Below are 22,166 nucleotides of genomic sequence, written 5' to 3'. Positions count from 1 at the left end.
ATCTGTCTGATTTGAAAAGGAAACACACTGTTTTCAAGATTTTTAAGTGATCAGTCTCTCTTGAGTTTAAAAAAATGTGAAGTGTGTTTTTAATCTTAACTGCTGTAACTAGATTGTCTTCGTATTCTCTTATGAAGTAATACAGTAAGGAACTGACTCAAGGAGCAGCGTTCACGTTTATTTTTATTTTCTGGAGGAAAAGACTTAATGGAGGTGGACAGATCCGTATTATACACATTTAAAATTCTGATGAGCCGTTTCTTAAGGGGATGTTACTCTCCAAGTTCCTGCGTACATTACAAGTTTTAATTTTTCTTCCACATAGTTCATACTGTGTAGAAGTTAATAGAGGATACCCCAAGGTTTTCGTTTTACCCTGTGTTCTTTTCTCCTATATCGTTGTGTATTGTAATGATCGTATGAGGTGTGAAATTACTTAACGGTCCGCTGATGGAAAATGAAGCCCGGCTGAGGGGGGTGTTGTATCAATATGATGTAGTCAAACGTAAGTACAGCATTTCCAAAGTTAACCAGTTCAAACTAATTTCAAATCAGAAGGGGAAATGTAAATACCTTGCCATTTGGGTAACACAGTTGCCAGATAACCTGCAGCTGAAGGGCTCTGGGAATTTGTGACGTTCGTGGTGTGCGATCAGGACTGACATCTGTATGCTTGTCAGAAACCTGAAGAGCACGCGGGTTTTGCAGCAAATAGTGTGTCAGTTATTCATGGGTAACGCTGAGGTCGTCTTGGGTACATTAGTTATTGAACCGCAGTTTGTTGTTGGGGATGTCTTTCAGATAAGACAATGTAAAAGGTTCCGTTTTCCTCCTCGTTACATGTTTTCACGGTTTGTCTGTAAAAGCGGATTCTTCTTTGCTGATTTCCAACTCCGGCAGTGCTGTTCTGAGCTCCTTGGTTTAATAATGTGTGGTTTATTTCATTTATGATACTGAACTTTGGTAGCATTGTTCCGTACGGTTACACCACATCTACAAAAGTCTCAAAGGCTTTAATTGAATGTTTTTAGTTGGTTTTGCCAAGTATAATGTAGAGAATGAGAATTTCAATATTTGCTAGAAAATGAGTTGGTTAGTGTACATCCTTGTTTTCTCATTTAAAAAAAAGCCAGAAAACTTTCAGATTTTGGGGTGATTGACTACCTTAAAGGGTGACTCTTCCACATTTCCAGAATAGTACGTTGCATACTTTTTTATATGTCTAAGTTTGGCTTTTCCTGTTTACCCTGTTGCAACCGAAACTGTTTATAGAAGCAATTCCTGTGAAGCTTTCTGTCCAAGTGATTACATGGTACACAGAGCCCTTTTCTTTTGGGCAAACCAGCTAATACGTTATTTTTAGTTAGTGGTTCATTGGAGCAAATAATTTATACTTGCACTGGATGTTAAAGGAACACATTTTATACGCAGTGGTCAACGTTCCCAAGAGGGAGTTAGAGGTATTCAGTTTGGCGCGAAATTTTTGTAGGTGGTAAACCAAGATTTAGGGGAGAATGGATGCAGTTTTAAATGAGATATAATAACCTATGCCTTTCTATTTTCCACAATAGTTTATTGTCCAGCTGTCAGAGAACACTATATTCACATAAATAACTGCTAAAGCAGTGCATCATCTTCTGTATGCAAAGCTGACTGAAGGAAAGCGCTTTTGATCTCTGATTTAGAAATTAAAATACTTTTCATTAAAATTAATTTCAGTACAAATTTAGGAGGGAAAAAGGTTTCTCACGGCACTACTCAGAATGGGACAAAACGTAAATTCCGATGCTGTTTGTGTTCTCATGTACAAAGTACGGGTCATATATGTGGGTTTCTCTTCTTGTGTTACTTGCAATTGTTGAAACCAAATAAATATTAATTATTGTTTTAAAAATCATCTTTGTACTTTCTTGTGTTGTACATCTTTGTGGCTCATGTTGGGTGATGGAGTTTATTGTTTCTCCTTACTCTGTTTCATTGCTTGTTCATTAGCCTTAACTTTTGCTTTAAGAAGTGCACAGTTTCTTAGGAACCTGTGTAATTCTGCGAAGGTGCTAAGAAAGAATTAATCAAGCCAGACCCCACTGGCTTATCTTCACTGTATGCTAAAATACCGTTTGCTTGAGGAAGTGCAACCAGAGATGCCTCTAGGTTGTCTGTGGCCACAGCGTGTAGCTTCAGCGTAAACAGGGCGCTTTGAATCAGTTCGGGATGTTCGGGGGGGGAAAAAGGAACGTGTGGATGTCTAGGCAGGAATTCTGCTGTGGACCTGGACAGCTGCATTCCTGGTAACAGTTTCCAGTGGGAAATACTGATGAATTCACTTTTTTCCCGTCTTTTCCTATCTTGAATTTACAGGGGTTTAGCATTTTGTTGTCCTGCCTTTAAATTGTAACAGCAATAGTCGAGCACTGCCAGAATGAAAACTTGAAGTATTGTTATCACACGTGCATAGCGTTAACTAAGTTGTGAAAGATTAAAATCTGCGATCAAAGCGGAGGAAGGTAAATCAAACATCCAGCTTGTGGCGCAAGAGCAGAATTTCCTTTGATAGCTGATAAAAAGTTAGGTTTGGGATTGTTCGCGTTTAGAAACCTTTGTGTGGTTTCACTCGGATGCTTTGTTGTGACCCAGATCACAGTGTATTGTATTTGGACACAGCATAAACTTTGACTTGTTATTTGTAGCTGCATTAAAGAGTGTGGTTTTTATACGCGTAAAGGTTTCAATCAGACTCTTTTGTGTTAGAAGTAAAAAAGCCTTTACGGCGTAGAGTGCTTTAAAGAAGAACGTGTTTATTTTTATGCCGTATTTGCTTCTGATTTTGCCTGCTTGCCTTCAAAAATAATGACTTGCTCAGTATGTCATTCCAATATTCAGACAAGGTGTTTGTTAAACTTCGTTTCACAACTTGTAATGTACGCCGATCTTGGTTACACAGTCTTTATTTGTACGTAGATTTGTCATTGACCATCAGTGCAGTTTCTGGAATATTGTTTACGTGTGGCTGTTGCTACAGCATAGGCAAGAGGGTACGATTCTGCTTCGGCCGGACAAATCATGGTTTCCTTTTAACCACAGTGGATTTTTGGAATGCAACGACTGTCAGGTACAATTGAATAGTTTTGTACAAATATCTGAACTTCCATGCTTGCTAGCTGTAGAACGAAAGGATTATTTTTTTCCGATCTTTTGTAAAGCACTTTGAGATCAAGGACTGACGGTACTATATTAAATAAAACACCACGGGCAAATCTTGAGATCTGAAGCTTTGACATCCATTTTCAAGAAAGTTAGTAGCAGAATCAAGTTTGTGTGTATGTTACTTAAAGGTTGAAACGTATGCGTTTGAAACGGTGCTTCTCCAAGAGGTGTCTTTCAGAAATGCGATTGCTCTGGATATTTGCGCTGCGCTGTGCTTCTTTCTCCCGACGGACTCTTTAGTGACCGTGCCACGCGATATAACTCCGCTGCATACATCACGCACAGACGAGGCTTTTTGGGTGGGGAGGCTGGTTTTAAAAAACAAACAAAAAGCCTGGCATCACTGTCCTGCTGCATTCCCTCCCACTGACAGAAGATAAGCTGCGAGTGCCGGTGCGCTGCCTTTGCGAGGCCTTTTTTAAAACCACCAGCTGGTGCTCGTTCACGTGGGTGAGATTCGTTTCCTGTGTTCCCCAGGGCCTGGCACCAACTCGAATCGTTCAAGGGGCGAATGTGATGGCAAAGTGGAAGCACCATCCCCCCCGCTGCCTGCATCACACCTTGCCACTCAGAGCCCCCCTGAGATCTGCTCTTCTGGTGAAATGTCACCAGAAACCATGATAAAAGGAGAGGTGCCTTCCTCGAGCCAGGTAAGGTCGTGGGGAAAAACGCAGACATTTAAATGCAAAGGTATCTGTTTCATCAAATTCTCCCCAGTTAGGAGTACTTTGAAAGACTATAATACCTTATACTTTGATCTGTTAGGGGATTTGGGTTTTTTTTTGTTTTTTTTTTCTTTTTAAAGATAGGTTATTTTAAAAGTAGAAGTCTGTTGAGGTCAGGGCTCGTGCTGTCCTAATTTTATCCTTTCTGACTTACCTCAACAGAACTTGCATTCAAAAAACTGGGTTGTTTTTTTTTTAAGTATACATGCCCTTTTTATTGTAAATCCCTGCCTTTGCAAAACATTGCATACAAGAATATAATAATGGCATAAAGGTAGCTGAGAACCCAGCTATCCATTGCCCACTTGTGCTGTTTTGCATTTGAGTTTCTTGTAACTGTCTAAATTCGGATGGAAGCAGGCTGGCTTTCTGTCTTACAGGAGTCAGGAGTTTGACAGAAAATCCATAGCTTTCTGTGGCATTTCTTAGTCTTAGTGTTTTTGAATGAGACTGTAGTTCCATTAAACAAACGGGTGGAAACACAGATTTTCCTTTGCAGTCGCCTTAGAGGAAAGCGAGCTGGGAAGATGGGCTGGTAGCCGCTTGCCCGGTCTCCAGCAGACCTGCCCAGGCTGCATCACGCCTCTGCCTCATAGAGGGTTGCCATCTGCTGCACGCTGGCATATTGCAAATGCTGTATGAAAAAAAAAAAAAATACCAGCTTTTATTTATAATTTGGATCAGCAGTGCCAGAGAGCATTGCATAAAGGGAACTACCCAGAAGGTGTTTGTTTTCTATGGGCTTTTCTATGTGGAAAGAAAAAGAAGCTATGTAGGGCTAAGGGAAGATTTTCCAGTTCTGTTGTATCCGCTAGACATTTTCTATCCGGTGTTTCTTTCCCACTGGCCTGAGTGGGAGCTGCAGATGCTTAGTGAGACTGAAAACTGAGTAGTTACCCAGGACCTAAATAGGCATGTTGATTACTGTCTTTAAACACCAAATCCTGCAAAATACGGCCCGGTTAACTTAGCTGCTTTGGCAGTGGAAGCTTTGTGAAGGCAAATAGGGTTGGCGAGTCAAACGATGAGGCTCCGTTAAAGAAGGGGTGAAGGCCACGTGAAGATGGGAGTCTGAGCACTGACTACCAAGATGTGTTCTTGTAAACGCTTGCCTTAACTTAAGTGCGCTCTTCATTTGCAGGCCAGTTATGATGGATTTGTAGCACTGTGGCAGTTCGATAACTCTGATTCAGGTAAGCAGAGAGAAAAGTATTTTTTTAACTACTATTTTACACCAGAAGACACTGATTTGTACGTGTGTACGTGTATTTCTATTTTAGGTATGAGTTTCTTGAGATCTGAAGACATGGACGTAACCACTGATGGCCAGTTCCTGGATTCAGCCCTAGCCAAGAGGCTGACCTGTGCTTTCTGCAGGAGGGTTTTCCAGTGTGCTGAAGAGCTGAAGGAGCACATCCACGAGCATGCTTTCTCCATGCTTCTCCCATTCCACTTGCTCGACTGCTCCCGGCCTGGCCTTGCTGACAGCGTGCCTCCTGGCCAGCTCGCCCGCTTCCAGTGCTCCAAATGCCCCGCGAGCTTCACCCTGAAATCAAACATGGATCGGCATGAGAAGACCATCCACTTCAACTGTAAGAAGATGCGGTGTCCTAACTGTGCCAAGCTGTTTCGAGACAAGACAGACTTGAACCGGCATCTTACGTCTGTGCACTCGAACGAGCGTACTTTTGTGTGTCTCTTCTGTGGCAAGGGCTTCGGCACACAGAAGAACCTCGCTAACCACGTGAAAGCGTGTTGCCTGGGCTCTGTCCAGCTGGGCGGGTTCGGGCTTTTGGACAGCGTAGGACAAAATGAGGATCCTGAGGATGCGTAGCTACTGTTTGCGTATATGAGACGCTGCTTTTAAACTAGGAAAAGCAAATTGTTGCATTGTTCTGGTGCTGCAAATAAACGTACCACAGGTGTAATACAATGGAGTAACTCCCCAAAGCTGATCAGGTTGATAGTGTGCTGGTTCCAGATACTGCGTAACTGCAGCCACGGTGCAATTTTTGTGCAGAGATAACTTTTGTCAGTCCATATAAGGGGCACTTTGGCTGTCTTATTGGTGCAATCATACTGTGTGCTTATACTACCTTAAACTTTTTTTATCAGTAGATCTCAAAGTGCTTTATAAAAGAAATGGTGATGTTTTTCCTTGTATTCCCTGGGAAAATAACATACCTCAGCTTGTTGAGCGTGTTAGCAATAGGATTAATAGCAGAATTCAGTCTTCTGAGTTCTGGTCTAGTGCTCTGTCCATGAGACAATTCGGGCATTTCAGGGTTTTTCAGCTTGAGATTAGGAGCTGTGGAAGCACTGGGTTACTCAGTCCCGTAAGCTGTTTGTAAGTCTGGTTTTCTCTGTCATTTAAAGGAGAAAAACATGCTGCTTGTTCGTATGTGCAGCAGGGTATATTATTTGGGCTTGAAAGTTGCAAAGCTTGTGTATTTTATTGATATTATGTTTGGGTATTTTTGGGACTCTCTTTAAAATATACTGGAGTATGGCTGTGGCTTTCAGGAATTCTGTAAATTTTCTGACTCGTTTGTTTTGCATAACTAAGTTAGCCAAACTGAATGTAGAGGAGAGGAGGGTTTCCACAGAAGATCTAATTGTAACCTAGGGTGCACATACAAAATCAGTAACGGTTGTTACTGGAGGGTAGAAGTCTTACTGTAATTCCTATTTTATTATATGAAATGCATTTTAAAAATTCATTTATTTTTTTACAAGATTAAATATTTCTGTGTCTCTTGCTATATATTTACATACAAAACCAGATTATAAGAACTGTTAAACGAAAGTAGCGTAATTAAGTGTAGTGCTTTCCAGCTGCACTGCGTACAGCACAGCTTGTCAGCAGCTTGAGCTTTAGCGTCGGAGGGTTGCTTGCCTTCACGTGCGAGAGAGGCAGCTGAGGAGACGAAAGCAACTTCTGCAAATGATCTTTAATGTTCTTCAGAAAAGTTCTTTCTCATAATATCGTTGCATCTCAGGGAGACAAAAATGAGAAATATTTGGTTGTGCACAAAGTGGACTTGAGCAGCCTGGAGGTGTCCAGCGGAGAGTTTCTTGCAGAGCTGTTTCCTGCGGAAAGCTAGGTGAGAGAGAGCATCCCGGTGCTGCTGCCCTTGCTCTCGTAGAGAGGGAGCAGGTACATTCTGGTGCAGCGCTGCTCTGCCCGTTCCTGCTGTGGGTCGGAGCTTCGGGGCGACGGCTCCGTGCCGCGGCTGGGCTGCATTTCTGCAGGTTGGGAAGCCAGAGTTTCCCTGCTTGGCTTAGTTCTTGCTCTTTGTTTGAGTTGAGAATATGTTCCTATATAATCAGTGTAGTACACGACACTTCCATCTTTTTTTTATTTTATGTTTTTGCAAAGTCATGTTCATGTTTTTCCGCTCTTGTTCCCACACACGTCTTTGGTATTGTGGATCACGGCTGTCTGTGAATGTATAGCTTGTAGTCTGTCAGCTTCCCTCGTTACAGATGTCAGTTTAATTGCCTCGTAACTTATTTTGCTCTTAAATAACCGGCAAGGGAGGAAGGAGAAAGCTGAGCCAGAAGAGAAAGTTGTGACCAAAATGAGTCTTATCTGGAAATTTGGGAGCAGTGTGGTAGGATTTGTCTGAATTGGAAAAGATGCCAGCAAAAGTAATTTCAGCAAATTTTGAAAGGCTTCGTTCACATGATAATAGTTAATGACATTTCACGTTTGTTCATTTTCCTCGTATTTGAGAACTTAATTCAACGTGGAACTATTTTTCTACAGTCAGGTCAACTCATTCTCTCTAACAGAGGTTTAGGTAGTATTTTACTTGGCCTGCACATCAGAGTGCTTCCTGGCTTCAGCACTGAGAATTTCCAGTGTTTCCCTTCAGGATCAGGAGTGGGTTTTTTAAAATGTTAGAACCATAGGATGCAACAGAGCAGAAGCTCACAGAGTTTGTGTAGAAAACTTTTTAAAAGCAGGATTTTTGTGTTAGAAAATGGCATGGGAAGCTGATGGGAAGTGTAAGTCTGACACTTAAATTGCACCTTGCTGTTTATAACCTTAAATATAAGGAGGATTAGGCGGACAAGAATTCTCTTAAAGTTTGTGAATTCTTCGTAATAACCAAATGCGTGTAGTGTTTCAGTGATTATTAACTGCGTATCGGTTTACAGAGTTAATACAAGGTAGCTCTGTCAGGCAGGGTGTCGCTGGTGCTTTTCCGTCTCCCAAGTCAGGGATGTAGGAGCCTACTGCATGCAACAGCCTCAGTGAAATAAGTAAAGTTACTCGAGACAACAATACCAAAGGCTTTTTTCCAAGTGTTATTGTGTTGGTTTTAAAAATGCACGTCTTCTGTAAATATTTTAGTGAAGTTAAGTACATGGATTTTTACTATGGCACTGTTTGTGTTACAGTCTCCGTTTCTTGGTGCTGTTCTTCCTATAGTTGTGTCCAGTAGCTGGTATCTGTGGCACTACTGTTAATGGTCTCGATGATGTTGTTAAAGATTATTCCTTAGGACCTTAATGCTGCTATGCGTAAGCGCTATAAAATCTTGTCATTTAGACAAAAGACTATACCAAAGTTGGTATATTGTTCATTAAATATATGTACTTGTGGGTGCATATATTTAACAGTACTGTGAAAATGTTAACTCTGCAATACAGTTATTTTTCTAACAGCGTTGTTATTTTTTGGGGGTGTTTACTTTTGTAGATACAAGAACTAAATATATGGTTATTTGGTAAAAAAAGAGTTTTCAATAAAACTAGAGCTGCAAAAAGTGTTCTGTGACTGTTTTTGAATATAAGCACGCTCGAAGCTGAAGATCGTATTCTCGAGCGATCGAAGCTGAATACAGGCAAAAGTAAGCACGAGGGATCTTGAAATCGGAGCGTGTTCCGAATATGTTGTTGGAAGGGCATTTATGCGTTGGAAACATGAAAGTGGAGGTGGCTGTGTGTGAAAGCAGCGTGCCAGCGGCGCGGGCTGTGCACCCGAGGGCTGGAGTTGCCTTTTCAGCTTCTGCAGTAGCTCAGCCCTGAAGTGAACAGTAAAGGAGAGGAGGCATCTGGTCATTTAGGAAGTGCCGGGATCTGGTACAATCTGGCGACGTAGGAAATAAGGGATTTTTGCAGTATTCTCTTCACTAAAGCACTTTCACTTCGTAATCTTGGCATCTGGTTACCGTGAGTCAACTTTTTCGGGTGAGGTGGTGAAACTCGACTTGCTGAGCAGCTCGTCCTGCTAGCTGTGGTCTGCACAGGTAGCGTGGTTGTGGTGGTTCGTGCTGGAGGAAGGAGGGTTGCGTGTCCCCTCTCGACTGCCCTTGGTCAGCTTATCGCTTGCTTGCCTTGTCTAGGCTCCATAGTGATAGGTTTATAGTGATCCTGGGAACTAAGAGTCGGCGTGGCCTATCGCTAATAATCAAGCTGTTACAAGATCAAACCGGAAACATAGTTATCGTAAATAGCTTTATAGCGTAAAATTGGTACTTGCTTAAGACTTTCTTGAAGAATAAAGTGGGCTCCTTGCCTCTGATTGTATAGAGAAGGGGGTGTCAAATCCAAAGGAGAAAATAAAGCAAAAAATACATTTTCTGTAATATAAAAAAGAGTTTTCACATTCTATTTCTTCTATTAAAAAAAAAAAAAGTTACTGTAAATCAGAAGTTAGGCAGGGGCAGGAGAAGGGCTGCGCGGCCCAGCTGAGTTGTTGGGTTACCAACAAGAGCTTGAGCAAGGCTGCGTCTCCTCCAGGAGCTTCCCAAAGCCGTGCAGGCGCAGGTGTGCGCAGTCACTTGAGAGCAGCCCTTCCAAACTCTGCCTGATGCAGGGAGTAATCTTTACTGACAGGTGAATAAAATAGGCTTGGCCGTCACTTTCCCTGTTGTCAGTGTTGCAGCCGTGGCCCAGGTGAGTGGCAAGTAGGCTCTGGGTTTTTTTTATTTTTCCCTGGGCTAGAAAATTCTCTTTGCAGCTTTACAAAAGTGCTGGAAAAACCCCACCAAAGCAAAGCACCTGTAGGATGGACCACCACAGCTGCTGAGCAGCCCAAAGCAGCAAGTTAGGAGCATGCGAAAAGAATATAAAAATATTAGATCCCGTTCAAACTGCTAATCAAAGGGAGTATTTTTTCCACAGTTACCTGCGTGGAAAATACGTTTATAATCCCGAATAGTCAAAACAAATGCGAAGACAAAATTCACATCATGGCAACTTTTAAGATCTTGAACCATACTTTTAGTCTGCATTAGAACAATAAAAAAACTTCTTAGAGTGCTTTTCCAAGATGAGCTTGTGTTGAAACGTTTGTTCTGATTATGGAGGGTGGTGTTCCCCTGTTTCAAGATGTCTCTTAATAGCATCATGCAGTTTGCACTTTTACACGAGCGACAAATGTAGTTACTGGTCACATCGTTTTGTCTATATTGCAACTACAAGATGGGGAAAAATTTAAAAAACAAAAGGAAGAAAAAGCCCACAAATTGGGCATTAAAATAACCACCACCGAGTACATGGGCCTACTGACTTTCTTAAAAAAGGCCTTTTTTTTTTTTTAAGCAGCTGGGTTTCAGCGTACGGTGTAACTCCCAGGGCGTTATCTGTGGTATACTGAGAGCACGCAGCGTGCATTCAGCTAGTGGGGCATTTGTAGGAGACAACATTTCAATAAGCATCTAAAAATATTGCAAAGTACTCGGTATGTCAGAAGCCGTATAGTAGGTCTGGTATTTCCCTTATTCCCTTAGCTCTCCTACATAGACTGTTTTCATTTACCAAGAGCCATTTACACACACGATCGTACTTGCGGTGATTAACTAGAACTTGCATTCTTTTTTTCCCTCGTTGTTATGTAAACAGTACATTGCTTTGAGAAACAACAATAATTAGGAGAAAAGTGGGTGAAAATTAACATACTAATGGAAAGCAGTAGAATTATTAGAAGGTGGAGATTTAAAATCATATCTATGTGGACAGTCGCTTCCAAACTTATAGCGGGTGGATGTCTTCAGGGAATAGCAAATACTCTGTTTTCACCTGCTGTATTTTGCATAGCGCGCTTTCACTTTGTTAGGAGGAGGAAATTCCGACGCAGCTGCCGTGTGCATTCTCCTGGCAAATTAGACCCTTGGGCTGTCAATACTGTACGCGTCCCCTGAGTCCGCTTTCAGTGCGCTTCTAAGGAGATGACAAGAAGAAAAGAAGCAACGATGTCAAAACGACTTCAAAGAATTCATCCCTTCTCTAGTTCAGCAAAAGACGATTCGGGGGGGACAGGAAAAAAGTCCATCAAGGGCTATATACAGTCGTCTTGTAAGGAGGCTTGCAAGCGTCATGCTGTAATTCAACAATATGCGTCCCTTCATATTTCTGTACCCGTGCCGCAATGGCAATACTAGTTGAGCTGGATAACGTAGCGTGTGTTTGCTGTAATGGCCCTGTTTCTTCTGGGCGATCCTTGGTCTCTGCACCTTCATTGAAATACTCCTGGAGGGTGCGATGACGTTCTTGCATCGCCCCATAAATAAAACTAAAGCGCATGGCACTGTCGGGGTGTTAACGTTTGTGGTCCTCTGTTCACGGCTAGCTACTCGTCCCACAACTAATAGTGTTAGAATTTTAGATCTTGATACTTAGGATAATTCATTATAATAAATCAGAATTACAGCAGATCGTCAGCCCTCTTTATTTGCCATTCAGCAAGTGTTAGGCAATGTGTGTTGCAGAGTGTTGCTAAATGTTTGTGTATTGGCTTGTTCAAAAGCTGCTCTGATGAAGGTGCTTGAAGTTCTTAGCTTTAATAACGTGAGTGCAATAATATAAGGATTAAAAAAAATCGTAGGTGGTTCAGAGGTGAGAGTGTGATTTCACAGTGAACTAATTCAACAGTGAAGTAGTAAACGAGAAGACTGGCCGTTTTGAGGCATTCTGAAAGTAATCTGCGTGTTTTGCTTGCTCTCTTACAGTCAACGAGTTCACGGTCATCAGGAAGAAATTCAAGTGCCCGTACTGCAGTTTTTCAGCCATGCACCAGTGCATCCTGAAGAGACACATGCGATCCCACACGGGAGAAAGACCCTATCCCTGTGAGATCTGTGGGAAGAAGTTCACCCGTCGGGAGCACATGAAGCGGCACACCTTGGTAAGAGGGCAGGCGCTGGGTGGGAACAGCCGATTCGCTCGGCTTAAAGATAACCGGAGCTTCAGGTGGCTTAGGGCTGTGCTTTGTTTTCCCCTCCGGGGCTCCTCTGAAGGCTTCTCCAGTATCTTTCTTTTTCCCCCCACCTTTCAAAGGGCCCGTGTTGTGCTGCCTGCGCGTCCAGAGCTACCCTCCAGCGGCTCTCCTGGCTCAGCCGGAGGGTTCCCGACTTGCGCCTGGAAGCGGTCGGCACCGTCCGGGCTGAGCCAGCCTCGCAAACCCAGCCTTGCTCTCCAGCAAGAGGGAGAGCCTGGGCCTTAGGGACGGCAGGTAGAATGGCTAATCCTGTCTGCAGGATGGAAAAGGAAATTTTTTTTTTTTTTTAATAGGTTGAATGACTCGATGCAGAAAGTTTTAAAATAAGTTGCTCAGCAAGGAGAATTCGAGGCAAAGCTGCTCTGGTCTGGTAATGCTTAGTTATCGAAAATAATGTTACGCCTTATTAAAGACAGCTGCTCAAAACCGACTAGGAGGCTGGCTGGTGCCATGGTCTGGCTTTTCACAGCCTCTTCAGAAACAGAATGTTAAGCCAAATTTTGGGGTTTTTTTTCAGGGGAGAATTAATGTGCCATCCTAAAGTGGTTTCTCAAAGCTCGGTATAGAGGTGATATTGTGGAAGAGCAAATAGTTTCTACGTAATTATTTCAGCAATGCACGCCAGCAAGCTCTGTTGCCCTTCTAATTAAGCTTGTAGAGGAAACTTGAGGTTTTTCTAAATACTGAGGATGGTAGCTGTGAGGTCCTAATACAGCGAGATATTAAAAAAAAAAAATCACAAGGGTGTCGACAGTTTCAGTGACTTAAGAATTGATTTGTTGAGGTAATTTAAATAACTTTTTCCATATTTATATTATATATATCATATTATCTATGAAATTTTGAATGTAAAGACTATCTTACTGGAGGAGGTGTGCTTAGATTGTTAATGTTTTCCTGGTTGTAATTCTCAAAAAGCCACAAAGAACTTCAGTGCCCTCATCCCAGTCCTGCAAGCGCGTGCGTCCCCTTGCATACCTTCCTTCAAAGGCCATTTAGTAAAAGTGGTGCAACTTGGTTCAAGCGTAACAAAATTTGCAGTTCCTTTTCTTGCTCTATAAATTGCTATACTAGTGAGAGTCAGCATATCTTTACGTACCGTGGAGAAGGCAGGAAAGTGCATTATGCCCTGTAGGACTGAAACTGAGGTGATCTGCAAATGAATTTTAGTTCTCTCTTTTTTTTTTTGCTGCTGGAATCATTCTAGGTTCTGTTGAGTCTGAAGTTCAAGTTCTGTTCTACACCCAGGCAGATGAAATCAGCTATTTGTGAACACGTAGAGGAGATGATATATGTCTGTCTGAATCTCTGTATGACTTCTTTTACGTCAGGAATTAAGCTAGGTTAGAAAATACCAGCTGGATTACAGATTTTTAGTGCCAATTCCTGAAAAAAGCGTAACACTGGCAGTACCGATTTGTTTTTATTTCCGAAGAGCCGTAAATTACTCCCAGGTATCTTGGAATGGATGCACTGAAGAATAAAGGGCAGGGATTTGGGATTTTTTGGGGTACCGTTGTAAGCAACGCCTCAGAAAAATTCCAGTTTCTGAACTTTATCTGAAGTTTCTTTTGAAATGAAGCTATGAAAAGGGGTATTTTCTTACGTGTAGATGGCACCGTGATCTTCATTTACAAAAGCAGTCGTGCAGGCTGGCTGAAGTGCTTGTGGCAAGATGCGCTGCTGGATTCGTACGCTTTGCTTGTCTCGTCATCTTATTGCTGGCGCAAATGACGCTTTGGGGCTTGATTGTCAACGCTCAGGTAAATCTGGAAAGTTGAATGCTGGTGTACATCAAATAAAAATACGTGTTATAAAAATAACGTGGAGGAAAAGGAAGAAGGTTTGACACGCCAAACCCCATGTCTCTCTCAGTTCCTCAACTGATGACCAAAGACAAAAGGGGCTATTTTAGGTTTTTTCGCTCAAATTAAAAAAGCATATTTTTATAGTCTTTATAGAATATTTAAATTGAATAGGAATGCTTGTTTTCTTTGGACGATTAAAGTAAAACCAAGATTTTCTTTCTGAAATCTTTGCATCTCAAGTGAGACTTCTGTGTGGTGGCAGCGCATAAACCGAGGTTTCTCGCCCCGTTGCAGTGAACAGGCTGTGTCCAGAAGGAAGCGCTACCCCGTCATACCCTCAAGATTTTCAGCTTAAAAAAAAAAAACTTAACCAAAAGTTTCTTGGTTCTGATTTGAGGTGACTTCTCTCTGTATGATTCTAGATACGCTGAACTTTCTTACCTGGTCTGTCGCAGCATCGCAAGTGACTGCAAACTGCTGAAAACTGGCAGGATAAATTTAGATGGGAAAGAGTGGTTTCATTTGCATACTGAGCTTCTGTTTCCTCGCAGTAGCATTTTTAGGGTCGTTTTTTTGGGTTTTGTTTTTTTTTAATGTTTTATTTTTGAAAATCCATAGCGAACTTGACTCTTACTGCAGGCATTGTACCACGTACGCAGCTTGCTCCATCCTTGCTGCTGTTGCGAAAGCGTGTGCCTTTTCCTGGGAAGAGCTGCAGCCCGCTCAGCTGGCGGCCACTTGGCCGCTTGCAGCAGGTGCCGGCGGCGCGGCGCGGCTTGCCGAACGGCGGTGCTGCCTGCGCCGGGATGATCGAGGGGCTTACGTGATGAGTTGCTGCGGTGTTCAGATCCCCACCGTCGACTGCCGCTTCCTTCCATGCGCCTGTGTCCGTTCGGATGAGCGCCCGGCCGTCTGCGTGGGGGACTGCCTGCTCCCCGCCGCTTCCCGTCCTTATTTCCTTGGGGCGTCGGGGTTCTGGTGTTCGGGAGGCGGATCCGAGCAGCGAGCTTAGTCCTGCCGCAAGCACGCGGACTTCAAGCTCCGTTACTAGTTTTGCAGCAGGGCACGCCTTGTCCTGCCAGCTGGTTGCCTCCATCGTTTTACTTCTGAGAACTTTGCCCCTTTTTTTTTTTTTTTTTTTTTAATTTTGTCCAGAAATTTAGGATGTTGTCAGCACGTTTTACCCTCTCTCCCTTGGAATACTGGTATTTAGTCAGTTAGAATATGGTCTTTCTAATGGCATTTTCAGATACTGAGGGCCAAACACCATTTCTGTGTTTAATACTTACTAATTTGGCGATAAGGGAAATAAGATCAATTTTGGTTCAGCTGCATCCAGAAATACAGTTCACTGCGAATCTGCTGACTAAACTGACAGCGTTGGAAAAGAGGGAGAGAGGTGATCAGTTTTTTAACGGATATTTCAAGTACGTATCGGTTTAGTACCTGTTTTGTAATTTCTTTTGTGTGTGGCTCTTTTAGCCCTTATTCTGCACCCTTGACCACCTTCTGTAATCCTATTCAGCTTTCGATGCCTGAAAATCATTCTTCTGACAGTTAAAAATGAGTGATGCCTATTGAGCCTGTTAGATGGCTTTGACAAGCCCTGTCCAACTGCTTTTAAAAAAGCTTACATGTAGTTTTTTAAAAAAAAAAAAAAATACAATGACTTTGCTTGATGCGGTTGAAGAATACATCACAGGGACTAGCTCAGAGCAGGGAGAACCTGAAGCCAGAGCAGATCAGAAAAGCTCGCAGGCTTTGAACGCCGTCGGGACCGGTGCAGTACAAAGCCTGAGCGAGTGTCCTGCGGTAGTGAGGGCTGAGGGGGTAAGATGGGTCAATTTGCCCTCTTCCCAAATACCTTCAGTTCGGCTGGGTATGAGCAGCGAGCGCGGGGCTACGGAGAATTCGGTTTTGAGAGCAGGTGATCCCGTGCTGGGGCTGGAGCGGGGAACTGGCCTCGCCGGGCAGCCGGTTGGAAATAAAAGGAAGGGCTTTTCCACGCAAGGCGTGTTTAACCAGCAAAACCTTTCCTATGGACCGTTGTGAGCACGAGAAGAATAAATGAGTTAAAAAAAGGATTAGGCACTGGCGATACGTGCCCAGAGGCTCTGGTAGCTGATGGTCTGCATGAAGCGGCTTGCTCGGGACGACCCCAGATCCTGGTCGAACAGTGCAGTACAAGGCGGATCCTGCTCCGCTCCGACACCGCTTCCCAAAGCGTCTCCTGCTGATCGGTGCCAGCAACGGGGCACTGGCCCAAGCGAGCTCCTGGGCTCTCCCGGTGTGGCGTTGATACATAAAAAAATAAAGAATATATATATAAAGAAGGAAAAAAAAAAATGTGTAACGTGGGCCAGCCCTGAAGTAGTCAGGCAGTTGGACTAGGTGGTTGTTTTAGGTCCCTTCCAACTGAACTATTCTATATATAAATTAAATGAATATATGTGTATTTTATATGTACTTTATATTCTTTTAATAAATATTAAAAAATAAATAAATGAAGGTATCTGATGAGGCTCGTGGTGGAATTCAGGAGTTCTCGCTGCACTGGTTGGCTGTTTCCTTTGGGAGAGGAGCAGGTGAATGTTTTGAGCAAGCTCCTTGCCTTCCACACATGGCAAAAGCAGCCAGCGACAGATGTCACCTTTGATGAGGTGTTTTTGTGCTTCTCGGTGTCTGTCATTCTGCTCATTGTGTAGTGAAGTTTGAATCTTGAAGTGATTTCTGGTATCCTGCAGAGCATTTCCCCACTTACCGCTTATTCCGTAAGTGTCATAGCTCTGTGCGCCTGTTATTCTCAGACATAAAATGCAGCGTGATTTATAGAAGAGAAACATTTGTGACAAACCATTTTTCAGCCACCAAAGCAGTCAGAAATAAGGTTAGAAGTGTATTTGGCTGCATTTTTTTTTTTTTTTAGAGATACAGGATGCGTTAACAGTGCTCCTAATCTTTGGTTTTTGGCAGCAGTGGGATCAGGAGCGAGATGGCAAAACTAGCGTGACGTTAACACCGGTTTGATCGCGGGTTGTTCCGCTCTGGTCTGCAGAGAACCGGTGCGTGGGGCTGGTGGGGTTTTTTTTCCTTTTTAAGGTTTTCCTCATGGCGATGGCGTGATGCAACTGTTGCACCCCAGAAAAACAAAAGGAAAAGGGGAGAAAAAAGCGAAGCAATAAAAGTTCCTCTCAAAACTACTAGTTTGATGATCAAAAGGCAGTCTCGAAAGGATTTTCCATTGTGTGACACCATTACAAGGGTGAATTAACCGCGGTGGGTTTAAGCTCAGCGATGAAAGCCCGTGCCGATCTCGGGTTGCAGCCGTGGGCTGCGGTGGTTTTGCCTTTGCGGGACGGGGGAGCGTGCCCTTCCCTGCAGCGCTCGGTCCGTCTCCACTGGCATTAACGTTTCTGATCGTTCTCCTTTTCCAGGTCCACAGCAAAGATAAAAAATACGTCTGCAAAGTGTGCAACCGAGTGTTCATGTCTGCGGCCAGCGTGGGGATTAAGCACGGCTCTCGCCGCCACGGAGTTTGTGCCGATTGCTCTGGTCGAGGCATAGCCGGTCACCTGGACCACAACGGAGGAGAAGGGTCTCCAGACGAGTGCTACCCCGGGGAAGGGCAGTACATGGAAGACCCAGATGACATCAAAGTGGAAGGAGACGAGGAGATGGGAGACGACGACGACATCAAGTGGAAGGATGACGTAGGAATGTCACAAGATGATGTGATTTTAGATGATGACAAAGATGTCGACTCTCCGCAGGAGCAGGACAACTCTGGGGAGAACGACAAGGATTTTACCTGGATTTCTTAGGGATTTTTTTTCTCCTGGTTTTTGTTTCGCCCTGTTGTTTGTAGGGGGAGGGAGGGTGGGGGAGGAAGGAGTATGTTGGAAAAACTAAGTAGCCTTGTTGTCGTCCATGTGTGCAAAATAACTCTCGTGTTTTCTAAACAAGTCCTTCTCGGTTCCACTCAGATACTGTCTTAGCAATGTCGCTGCCAGCGACGCGGCTGACTTCGCCTTCCCCCTTCTCCCTTCACGAACAGCCCCGACCGCGGCCGCCCCTCCGGCTGAGCCAGCCAGGTTGCATGCAAGTGAGGTAGAGTTTCTGCAGGTGTGAGCGCTGCGCGATGGGGAGGCTGGGTGGAGCATGAGTACCCTTCCCATCCTGATCCGAACACCGGGGAGATTTTTGTGTCCGAAGCAGGTCTTTTTTTGGTGGTTGTCGTCTTTTTTAACACCTTCTCTGTGTGCTAAAATCCCAGCAGCAGTGGAATTACAAGTGGAATAACGTTGTGGAAGCAAATCGATGTATGTGTTGGAGGGCTTCCTTTGATGATAGAGGCCTTTTGCAAAGTTACTTAAAGAGAGTTTTTATCATTTTTTATGGAGCCAAATCGATCAAAAGGCAAGTCAAGATTACAGCCTTACGAATTGCTGTCTTAGATTCTTAGCTTCCAAAAGAATCGCTGTCAAAAAACGAAAGATCGTGACGTTTCTTGGACCTACTGGCGTCTTACCCACGTCCCATCTTCCAGCCTTGGTTATCCGTGGTCGCTGAAATGCGCGTTGGTGCTTCCAGAAGCACCCTTTGCTATGAAGGACGCAGGTAATTCTCTACCTGTCGTTCCTCTCTGCAAACATCTTCACTTTTCTCCCTTTGCTCGGCTGCCTTTTTCGTAAATATATGCAAACCGTAGCGAAAACGAGGCATTTAGCAAAGCGCAGGATGAACTGGGAAACGCGAGAAGCCGAGGCGAGGAGATCCCAGCTGGGTGGGAATCTTGCTGCTCCCGTCCTGTAGACTTTGGCGGAGCCAGGATTTCACCTGGGCACGCTGTTCTTCCTTGCCAAGCTAAAAAATTTCACTCCTCATTGGTAGGCATGATGCCTACTTAATTCATGAATAAAACCTTCGGGTTTAGCTGCACTGGTTCCGTGTAAATTTTCAAATAAACCCTTTGTTTTTAAAAAAAAAAAAATAAGAACCAGGTTTCTCTCCTAGCATCTCCTAACAGACTCTGTGGGGCTGCTCCAGGTAGCTGGATTCTCCTTGTTCCTATCGGCCACTGTTGCCTTCTTCCAGCTACACCTAAACGACAACAGCAACGCAGCGCGCTGGAAGTGTCTTGTTCCTGAGAAACAGCTTGTTGTACCCTTCAGCTCTTTGCTTCTGGTGCTTTTTTTTAAATTAAAAAAAAAAAAAAAAAAAAAAAAAAAAGCTGAAGACCTCACTCTTCCCTTGCCGTGGAGCAATTTTGTACGATGTCTGTGACGATGGTATCTTGAAACCTGCCGCAAAAGACAACCCGTTCCCAGAAAGCCAAATGACTAACGGTGCTATTTTCCTCCCGCCGCGGGACCGGCCATCCCTGCGGGGTGGAGAGCGTTCTTGCCGCTCTGGTGGTCCTCGACAAAAAGCGGGGTTCCACCCAGAAAAGGAAATAAAAAGCACGTTGTACAATAAACCCCAATAAAGCAAATAATCTTGAAGGATTTAAGCCACTCGGTGCCGGGATTCGGTGGAGCGCGGTGGGAGCCTTGGTCCTGGCACCCGCAGTAGCCGGCTCTTTACCCATTCCTCGATTTAAGTCGCGTCCTGGGTTTTGGCGTTCGATTCCTGTCTCTGTTCCTCGGTTCCTTGCAAACGTTCGCCGCCTTCTCTCCGCGTGCGCCATCCCGGTTCACGCTGACCTTCGCCTGCGCTGGGAGCCTCCGGCAGCTCCCAGGCTCCTGGTCTGTCGCTCTCCGTGCAAGGCAGTGATTCGGAAACTTGGGTCTTCCCTAAAATCCTCGGCTTGGCTCGGTGAGGCCACGCGAGCGCCGTCGCTGCTGCTGCTCCTTAGGATCGAAGGAGTTAATTGGGACTTGTTGCTTTTAGCCAGCGCGAGTGGACGACCCTCCTCTTCAAACGCTTCAAGAACAGAGCGGTAGGGTCGTGCAGAAACATTTTTATTAAATTGGCAAAATCTAATTTTGCATTTTAGCTTCTCCCACCGTATTTAAAAAGACGTAAACCCAGTATTTTACGATTGGACCTTTGTATGCTTTTTTCCCCGCAGTTGTAGCGGTTGGGGGGGGGGTCCCAGAGCAAGGTCGCTGTTTTGCTACCCTGACTTTTGCCGCTGGGCGTGCGGGCTCTGTATTTATTGTCATTTATCCTGTAAATATGGAGGGGGGGAAGGGGGTGCCTGAGGTCCTGAACTGGCAGCCTCACCTGTTACACGTAGACAAATACATACAGTACTTAAAAAATATCCGTAGCTTTGCTTTTTATATGTAAAAATCTATTTAAAAAAAAAATTGAAAACCCAAACCGTTCAAAACCCTTTGGTTTCTGTGACATTCCGTCTCGTCCATCTGCTCCGATGCCGGTGCGTGCATCGCTGTCGAACCTTCCGAGGAGGAGCGGGAGCTGTTGGTCCAAGTCCTCCTCTTCCTCGCTCCTCCCTGCCCTCGCCCTCCGGTGACTCCGTTTTTGTAATCGGAGTTACGGGGTGCTTAGCTTTACTTTGCAATTCCTTTGGAAAAAAAAAAAAAAAAAGTGTTTATTTTTTCTTTTCTTTCCTTTTTTTTTTTTTTTTTTTCTAAAGGGTGGGCAGTAAGCCAGGTGGCTTTCAGCAGTGTTTCCTAGTAGTGCCACTTTAAAGCTCTTTGAGCCGCGGATGCAAAAAATAAATCAAAAAAAAAAAAAAAAGGAGAGAAAAACGGAAAATCCACATAGAAGCTAACTTTTACGTTGTTACCATTATAATCTAGCACATGCTTCTATATTACTAACATACACTATATATACCAAATAAAATCCTTCTACCACCTGATGTACATATTAAGTGCTTTGTTTTGCTGGAGGTGTGCAGATTTGGAAACGCGGGAATTAGTCTTTAAACTTCCGTGCTCCGGCGGGTGCTTCGTGAGGCTTGGGTTCGAAAAAGGAATTTGGGCTTTTTTTAATGCTGAAACTTTATAAAACTTCATCAGTTGCTCCGTGCGACCGGACCTCTCGGGCTCCTCTCCGGGCGCATCTCGGATCTGCTGCCTATGCAAACTTCTGCTCTTCGAGATTTAAACAAAAAAAAAAAAAAACAACCCAATAATTCTGCCTGTTCTATCCAACACTAGCTCGAGTAACCTCTAGCATCTCGTCTTTGTATTTCCCTTCAGGGCTTTGTATACTTCACTGAGGTTCCCTTTTTTTAATTTTTTCTAAATATATATATATGTGTGTGTGTGTATATATATATACAGATTTAGTTTCAAAAAAATAACTCCCTTAGCGGTAAAAAATGGATACACTTGGTCTCAATAACTTGCGACTAATTTTTTTTAAGTATTCATACGTACTTGTAAATGTTCTTCCCTGAATTTCTTTATTATCCTCATTTTTTTTTTTTTTTTTTTTTTTAATTTTAATTACGAACGCGTGCCGGGAGTACAGAGAGCATTTCAAGCCGCGCTTTCGCCCGTCCCACGCGGGCCAGGGTGCAGGCAGCGTCGCGCTGCCCTCGCCCCCCAGAAAACGTCCCCGAGGACGGCAGCGACGCGCGCGGGGGCCCGCGGCCGCCTCTCGCTTCCTTCTTTCCAAAAGTTTTATTTAAAAATCATAAATTGCGCGGGTTTGTGTGTTTTACCCGAAAGCAGAGCGATTTTGCGTGGAGGTGCGAGGGGGATGCGTCTGATGAAGGTTGGCAAACCGACTCTCCTTTTTCCTTCTTTTTTTTTTTTTTTTAAATCAAAAAATCAGTGCTTTGGACTACAAAAGGAATATTTTTCATATGAAAGGAAACCCGCTCCCGCGTTAGGTCCCGTTTTATTTCTTCTCTCAACTCATGCCTTTAAATACTCCGCTCCCCCAAAGCGAAAGCCGCGGGGGTTTGGCGCGCGCGTTTTTGGGGGTCGGTGCCCAGGAGGGGGGCTCGGCTCGTGCCCCCGAGGGAGCCCCAAGTCCCCCCGGCACCCCCCACCTCCATGCTTCCCGTTTTGCACATCGCCCTTTAGGAAAGGAAAACTCCATGCAAATAATGCAAAAACTGGAATTTTTTTGCAATATTATGAAAGATAATCTTATTTTAGCTCGTTCTGTGACATGTGCAACTCCTAAGAAAGCCATACTTCATGGTTCTTTTTATTTTTTAGATTCTGTATTGTGTTTTGAATTTCTGCCTTTTTTTTTTTTCAGTTCCGCATAGTA

General features: G+C 43.9%; 1 protein-coding gene across 1 annotated transcript in view; it reads left to right on the top strand.

Annotated features, from left to right (window-relative positions):
- ZBTB46 (zinc finger and BTB domain containing 46) overlaps window positions 1-17,788 on the top strand; it is a 38,447-nt gene extending 20,659 nt beyond the window's left edge. Inside the window, exons 3-4 of the mRNA XM_075721281.1 lie at window positions 11,891-12,066; window positions 17,402-17,788. Of these exons, the coding sequence (XP_075577396.1) occupies window positions 11,891-12,066; window positions 17,402-17,788 (563 nt within the window). The remainder of the gene's footprint in view (window positions 1-11,890; window positions 12,067-17,401) is intronic.
- Window positions 17,789-22,166: the final 4,378 nt, after the last annotated feature.

Source organism: Pelecanus crispus, chromosome 14 (assembly GCF_030463565.1).
Source record: "Pelecanus crispus isolate bPelCri1 chromosome 14, bPelCri1.pri, whole genome shotgun sequence".
NCBI classification, from domain to species: Eukaryota; Metazoa; Chordata; class Aves; order Pelecaniformes; family Pelecanidae; genus Pelecanus; species Pelecanus crispus.
The sequence above is the reverse complement of the archived record's forward strand: the minus strand, read 5'-3'. Positions and strand labels throughout refer to the sequence as shown.